Source organism: Plasmodium fragile (genome assembly GCF_000956335.1).
Source record: "Plasmodium fragile strain nilgiri unplaced genomic scaffold supercont1.27, whole genome shotgun sequence".
In the NCBI taxonomy this organism is placed as follows: domain Eukaryota; phylum Apicomplexa; class Aconoidasida; order Haemosporida; family Plasmodiidae; genus Plasmodium; species Plasmodium fragile.
Genome location: NW_012192607.1, coordinates 217,744 through 225,944, shown reverse-complemented (window position 1 = coordinate 225,944; position 8,201 = coordinate 217,744). Strand labels below are relative to the sequence as shown.

The 8,201-nt window shown below is 43.1% G+C and overlaps 1 protein-coding gene across 1 annotated transcript; it reads right to left on the bottom strand.

The window, feature by feature from the left end:
- AK88_02698 (CAMK protein kinase) lies at positions 1–5,492 on the bottom strand (the record flags this gene model as incomplete). The annotated part of the gene is made up of 2 exons (XM_012480323.1): positions 1–5,226; positions 5,388–5,492. 2 exons carry the CDS (start codon positions 5,490–5,492, stop codon positions 1–3), a joined length of 5,331 nt encoding a protein of 1,776 aa, XP_012335746.1.
- Between the last annotated feature and the right edge of the window lie 2,709 nt (positions 5,493–8,201).

Genomic DNA, 8,201 nt, shown 5'->3' with positions numbered 1-8,201 from the left:
TCATGCGGGGGGGGCAGAAGATGAACCGACCGGTTGGTCGCCAGCTCCCTCCTCAGTGGTGTATTCAATGTGAGTTTTTTCCTCACTTTGCTGACCTTCACACGGAGTTGCAGTTGCAGTTGCAGTTGCAGTTGAAGTGGGTTCTTCGCGTTGGTCACCGTTTGGTATTTCCCCAGGGAGATTTTCACCATTTGCATCTCCACTGAGCACATTTTCCTCTTTGGCAAAAGAATTTTCCTTGGTCAAAGAAATATCCTTGGTGAAAGAAATTTCTTTGGAGGCGGGTATGGGGTTTTTGTCCGTGGCATTATCCTTCAGAGGGGCCCCGCTATAAGGCAGAGGGATAACCGGTTCGTCCGCGGAGTCATTTTTCTCGTACATAATATCTTCCTTGTGGAAACTAAAAACATTTTTGTTCTCTACTTCCTCCGTCTTTTCTTCTTCCAAGTGAAAAGGGGCATACTTGGGAATATTAAAAGTGCTGACACTAACATCTTGCAAATTTAAGATGTTAATTTCTTCATTTTTGTAAATAAAGGAGTTTTCATTAATGACTGCAGTAGGATTTTTTATCCAAATGTGTTCTAAAGCTTCATTTGCAGATATTCTTTTTTCCACGTTAAGTTCTAACAACTTGGAGATGAGGTCTTTAGCTGATGAGGAGATGCTCTTCCATATGTGGTCTTTAAAATTGAGTACATAATTTTTTTGTATATTCATTTCTGTATTTTTACTAATTGGGAAGGGAAGTTTTCCACTGAGAAGAAGGTAAAGTATAATACCTATTGACCATGCATCTACTTTGTGATTGTACCCCTGTAAAGTGATGACTTCCGGAGCTACATAAGCAAGTGTCCCACATGGTTCCTTTAACAATTCGTTTGGAGCACACAAGGTGGACAAGCCAAAATCGGTTAGCTTTATTTGTGCATCTCTTGATTTATCTGTAAGGAGAATATTCTCTGGTTTTATATCCCTATGTATTATTCCACATCTGTGCAAATATGCCACTGTTTTAATTAACTGTGTAATAATTTTATTTGCGTGAATTTCACTAAGTCTCGTTTCAGTTAATAAAAAATCATATAACTCTCCTCCCTTTACTAACTCCATTGAAATGTACAAGGTCTCCTTGGTATTAATAATTTCTTTTAAATAAATCACATTAGGATGTCGGAGGAGTCTTAAAATGGAAATCTCACTTCGCAATAATTCCTTCTCATAAATGGAAACGGATCTTTTATCAATCACCTTAATTGCAAACTCGGAATTTGTTTGTTTATTTATACCTCTATAAACGGTAGAGAATTTTCCTTGTCCTAACTGCTCATGTAATTCGTACAGATTATACAAGGTGTTCTGCTTCGTTGTGGAGTATAAAGCCTGCAACCACTCCTCTCTCTCTTCATAAGTATTCACATATAAATTTCTCCTCTGCACATGATTGGTTCCTTTGTGACATATAGAGAACCCGAATTTATTAATGTTGTCATTTTTGGAGATGACTTCTACGTAGCATCCCTCCAAAAACATAAATCCTCGGGGTTTAAGATTTTTTTGCTTGTCGTAATAGTATAAAAGATTATCAAATAGGATGTAGTACCTTGCCTTGAACTGGTGCAGGTGTTTCCCTATCTTGTAGAGGATTCCTTCCTTCAAAGAATTCTTTTTTATCATGTCAAGGCATTTCTGGAAGTCAAAGTTGCAGTAGATGCACTTGTAAAAGTAGCAGTGCTCGCATTCACAATATTCACACTCCATGGCGATTTTGTCTTCGTTCACGCAGAACCTGGGGTACCTTCCGTGGCAGTTGGGGCACATGAGGAAAGGTCCCTTGCAGTTCGGGCACGAGTACAGGTTCACGTCCTTCACGTGCTTTTTCTTTTTCTTCCCCTCGTGGGTGTGCCTGTTGGGGCACGCAGCCGCCTCGGTTGACACTTCCACCGCTTCCCCGTCCACTGCGTCCCCGTCTACCGCGTCCCCCTCAGCGGCTTCCTCCTTAACCTCTAACCCTCCGAGGTCCACCTGTTCCAAATTCTGGGTCTCCACGCCGTGGGGGCTTTTTTCGCTCGCCTCGCTAACTGACTGTGGATCTTCTTCCCCCTCGTTCACCCCTTCTATCGCGTTATTCTGTAGCGGCTGCTGCGGCTGCTCCTCCTCCTCGTTCTCCCCCTCGACGCCTAACCCGGTATTTGCTAGGGACTTCTTTTTCTTCTTCCCACTATGCGTGCTGTTCGAATAATTCCTTGCCTTCTCGATGTTCCTCTTGGCCTTCTTGTACTTGTCCTTGCAGTGGGCATTGCGCTCCTTCCACACCTCGTTAATGTTGAAGCTACTTTGGGACGCCTTGATAAACTCCACAATTTCTTTTGAAAAAATATCGTTCAGGGAGTTGGTCAGCAGGTTGAAGTCGCACTCGTAGCCTACCTTATTCTTTATGTTTTCCAGGGCCATCATCATTTTTTCTTCCCTTTCCGGTGTATCGTCTCCGCAGCGCTGCGGGTTGTCCTGAGCGCCGTCCTGATCGCTCTCCTTCTGTTCTTCATACGGTTGGCCAACGTTCGTTTCTTCCTTCTTGTGCGTGGGGTTTTCTAACTGCCTCGAAGGGGCGGTCTCCACAGGGGCATCCATCCCGTCCATGGCGCTCGTCGGATTCACCGCGTTTTCCCTTGGGGGGATAATGGCTTCCCTCTTTTCGTGCCCGTCCACAGGGGGATTTCCCGTCACGACAACACACACTTCAGCCCGACCGTCATGGCCTCCTTGTGCAGTGGTGCATTCCGCCTCGGTTCCAGCTACAACCGTCGTTGTTTCTTCCCCGCTGGGTAGAGCAAAATTGACCAACTTGCTACCATTCTCGACCTTGGCTTTTCTTTTGTTCGCCCCGATATCGCTTTTGTCCTTATCAGCATCTGTGCTTGCTCCTTCTGGGTTCGTCTCTTGGTGGTGGCTATCTCCTCCATTAACATGACCACTTCCCCCTTCATGACCGCTTCCCCCTTCATGACCGCTTCCCCCCTCGTGACCACTTCCCTGCTCCCCCTTGAGAAAGTTCACACACAAATTGTCATTCAAGCAGTTATAATCAGGGGCCTGGATAATGAACAGCTGCCTGATCTTAAAATACACCTCTTCGGTAATTATTTCCTCATTCTCATCAATTTGCTTGCTCTTAAAATTTTCTGATTTTATTACAAAGTTGCTAATGTAGTCCCTGCCGTAAAGAACATTTCCTTGAAGCCCCCAAATATCTTCATGGAGACAACTGAAAAATACATAAAGAAAAAAGTCATACTTATATATAACACTTTTAAATTGTATGGGTGTGATTTTATCATTGTCCCAGAATTCACATTCTTCGAGCATCCGATCTACTATTTCCTCAACGTCTACATTTTTTTCCTGCATGTCATAATTTTCTTCATCGTTGAGAATATTCCTTGCCGTTTTCGAAGGGAGACAATATTCGTGGTGAAATAATTTCCTTTTGGTTTCTTTTTTCTTTTCCTTTTTATAAATGTTCATATCACTTCGGTTATTAAGACATGTTCTTTTCTTCCCTTTTTTTATCATTCCTCCTGCTGTTTCTGTTTCTTCGTTCAGTACTTTGCTTTGTTCTTCCGACTGCACATCTTCATCTGCACTCACTGCTCCATCACCTTCTGCCCCACCGCCTTGTATGCATCCATTTTTTTCCTCCTGATCCAACTCATTCCTCTTTTGTGGGGTGTTTTTTTCTCGACCATTATCCTTTGCTCTTTCCGTCCCCTGTTCCACTGTGCGATCTGCCGCTAACTTCTCCCCTCCATGGTCTACAACACCCCTGTCTGGGATGCCCTTCTTTTTCTTCCTCCTACGCTGCTTATTCTTGATGAGGTATCCATAGATGCTGATAAAGGAGTCTTCCGTGCTACTACTGGTGTAGCTATCAACTCCATTTCGCTGCTCCTTGTTGGAGTTAAAGCTGTCGACCTCTTCGCTGCTCAGAAATGAATTGGTATCGTTACTCGTGCAGCTATCGCTCGTTGATGACATGAACCCATTATGATTATTTCCATTTTTGAAATTGGTTAAGTAGGTAGAGTTTTTTTTTTTTGTTTTGCTTCTTAAACTTTTTCTTTTACTAACATTTGAGTGATCCATTTCTTCATTGATGAATCCATTGGACGTACTGCTAGATGAGGAATTTATATTGTCGTCGCTTTCGCTCTTGAAAATGGAATCCCTCTTTGGCCACTTGTTCTTTTCCTTTTCTTTCTTACATTTTTTGTCAACCCCAATGAACGAGTTGCTCTCCTGGTATCTTTCGTTTCTAATTCCCTTCATGCACTTTTCCAGCTGGTGTTTCTTCTCCTTCCTGATTTTCTTCGCCAGCTCCCTCATGTTGAGCAATTTTTTGCGGTTCCTCATCCGCCTCTGTTGTTGGAGGCATTTGCTGCAATTCGTCACGCTGTTCGCAGCTGCATCGGTGGTGCCTATGCCGCTTCCGCTTACACCGATCACACCGCTTACCCCGATGCCACTCGCTCCAGTTACACTCACCCCAGTTGCACTCATGTGTACCTCATGGCAGTAAGCCTCATCGTTATCATTCAAATCGTCCTCGTTGTCTTCCTCGTTATCCTCCTCATTGTCGTCCTCGGCGACTTCATTCTCGCTAAACACGTCATCATTGTAGCTGTTGCTGTAGTTGTCGTCTTCATCAGCCTCCTGGTCCCCATTGCTATAGCCATAAATCTCCCCATAGTGGTAACTCGGAGGGTACTCTCCATTATTGTATCCCTCATTACACTCCTCATTTTCCACTTGGTCCTCATCACCACAATTATTTTCTCCTTCCCCTTGGTCATACATATTCTCATTTGAGTTATACTCACCATCGTAAAAGTTCTTCTGTCTTCTATTTTTTTTATTAAAGAAAACACTTTTCAATTTATCAATGTATGGAATGTTAGACAGCATCGCCACCATCTCAGATTTTTGTATGTACCCATCAGAGTTCAAATCGAAGATGTCAAATAGGACACTGATTTTGTCACTTTTGGTTCCTCTACAACATATTGCAATACCGATTATAAATTCCTCAAAGTCTATGTAGCCTGTATTTTTGAAATTAAATTTGAGGAACAGTCGTTCGCCCCATAATCCTGGTAAGGGGAAAAACTGGAGGAAGGTCTCCTTGTCTATTTGGTTCGATGCCGATCTGCTTCCTAGCTCCTTGAAAATCTGCGTACATGAGGTGGGGTGAGATTGAAGCACACGTGGGGAAAATATTGTATATGGTATAGGACGGGCACAGAGAGGATTACATTATCACACGCCACGTACCGTGGGCTACACTCTTTTTGCCTCTCACCGCGTCTCCCCTCATCCTTTTCTCTCCTTACCTTCTTCAAAACCTCCAACTCATCCGTTTCAAATTTTTTGCTACATATTTTAAAATTCTTCTTTTGATCTTCTTTCTCCTTGTCCTTTTCTGTTTGGAGCCCCATTTAAGAGGGCGCGCTTGGGCCAAAAAATTTAACAGCCCCTCGAAAGGCAAACGCTGTTGAAAATACACGACGCCAAATAAGAATAAAGGCGGGGATTTATATATATATATATCAGGGGTGGGGTGGGGGCACTTTGCTTCTCTCAGGTAGTGCTCTTACACTTGATGATGTCTTCTTGACGTCAAAATTACAGACAAAAAAAAAAAAATAAAAAATAACCTTCGCAACAACTGCAAGCGATGAGTGTGTGCTACTTTTATGTTTAAAAATTAACCTTAGTCCAACATGACATAATGGCACGGATGCATGTGTGTGCCTTGTGGGAGCAACACCTGGTTGGTCCCCTTTTTTGGAGGGATGTTCGTGGGAACGTTCCAAATAGGATTTTATACGCTGTGCACAGGGGAGCAACACGTAGGAGGAGAGTGCGTACCTGCGCACATACTCACTCGATGAGTCGATGGCTCGATCGCTCGCTCACGCTCTCGCTCACACTGACGTGCATGAATTGACAAACTGCACGTGTAACTTCACAGACGTATATCTGCACGCAGCATATTATGAACAAACGACGCCAGGCGTACGGTACGTCTTTAGTCCGCCGCACTGCACGAACAAAACTTGTAAGTCCCACCCGCCTGTTGGCTGCCAGTCCTTTGAACGGCAAGTCCGTTTCGATGGTATCACTTACACAGGGAAAAATATGCAAATACGTGTACGTGGGTTTGCTTCCATGGATCTATCCACTCACAAACGTCACACATAGGTGTAGACACAACGGTCTGATAAGTATAGACCCCCCCACACTAGCTCTAGCAAACTGCGAGGAAAAAAGATCAGTGTGTGGGGGGGGGGAAAAAAAAAAACAACGAAAATATTACAAATGGTCAACTACAAAATAAATACTACAGGGCTTGTTGCAAGGCCAGCGCATGAAAAATATATACATTTAAGTATATGTAGAGCCAAAGGAACAGTGGTGTTAATTTATTTCACACAAAATGGAAGAGATTGGTCGTCTCGCTCTCTTTTTTGTGCTACACTCCCCATGTAAAGTTTATGTAGCTACTTTTCTCCAGTGAGGGTGCGTACATATGCACATGCGAATGCACCAGGAGCTGCGCGTTCTTGTGTGTCTACTTTTGAAATATGAATTCAAACAAAAGCGTATTAAGTTGCACAGACAATGTGGTGTGTGTGTGGTGGGGATGATTAACATGGATAAAGGCAACGAACCACAATTATGCAAGGTTGGTGGAAATAACAATGGAGTGCCAACCGAGTTGGGACGACGCAATTGGGTTTTTACGCCGCGTCGTCAGTTGCGTATATAATATGTGTACATGTATATAGTGTATATATGTGTATATGTATATATATGTATTTTTTTTTTTTTTTTTTTTTTTCAAAAAAATGTACATATGTGCACTTCACTTGGCACTTTTCTTCTTCCTTTTCCTTCTCCTTTTCTTCCTCGTTATCTCCTTTTTTTTCCTTTTCGCTTTAGCCGCGCGCGGAAAACACGAGTCTGCCTTTATTCATTTTTGCTTTGCATTTCGGGTTTTCCGCTTCGCTTGCTATGTTTCGCGTTTTATACACGCTACGGTCACGCGCCTTCTTTCTCGTTAGAATCATACACAAAAGTGAATTTTGACAAATTAAAAGAAAAAAAAAAAAAAGGCGTAAAAATGGAATATCGCCAATTTGACATAAAGTGGAAGGGGGGAAAATGAAGCTGTTGTAAGTTGTGCTGAAATGAAGGGGGAACATACATAAATGCAGAGTTACAAATTTGCAGAGTTGCATATGTAAATTTGTCGTACAATAGGCACAATTCGTGCAGTCCGTTTGGAGACAAAAATTCACATTACGCAGCTATCTCTACTTAAAATGAATGACTTTTTTTTTTTTTTTTTTTCCCCTTTGGAATGACTTCCTTCGTTTGGTCGTGTCTACCAAAAAATGCAACGCGCGGGGGGCCGCCTTTAATGTCTCCCCACATCAGCACAGGATGCATGCTTACGCACTACACAATATATGCATGTTACAAATGCTTCCCCGCTAGAATGATGCTCCTCTTCACATTTGCGAATTTAGGGTGGTATGCGAAGAGAGGCGGGTTTATGAATTTGTACATGTGAAGCGGTCTGCCCGCGGGGGGGTCCCTCTCACAAAAAAGGGGGGCATTCGTGTGGGGTCACGCATGAGTACACGCACATGTAGGGTGCAGCGCACCGATGTGGTGGATGCTAATTGGGCTATGAGGGCGTTATCGATGTGATGGGGCCAAGTCAGCTTTGCACAACCGTTACATTTATGTGTCCCTCGCGCTTCCACATTTCTGTGTGACGAGAGCAACTGTGAACGTGTAAAAGCGTGCGATGTAGGCTTGCTCATACGTACGTTGGGCGAGTGTTCATTCTTGCCCTGTTGTTTTGCACATAAGATACGCTACTAGGTGCGCTTCCATAAGCAACAAATTTACACATAAAAAAAAAGCGCTTGTCCCATGCTTCTCGCCACAGAGCGGGAGGAAATATACAACCAACGCAGCAATTATGTAACGAACGGGGGTGCAGGGTGAAAACAAAACAGAAGAATATAATTGTACGTTAACCAAACTGCATTCACGATCATCCTCTTTTTTTTTTTTTTTTTTTCTTCTCCCAAAGGTATGTACTTTTTTAAGTACGTATTATATACGAGTAC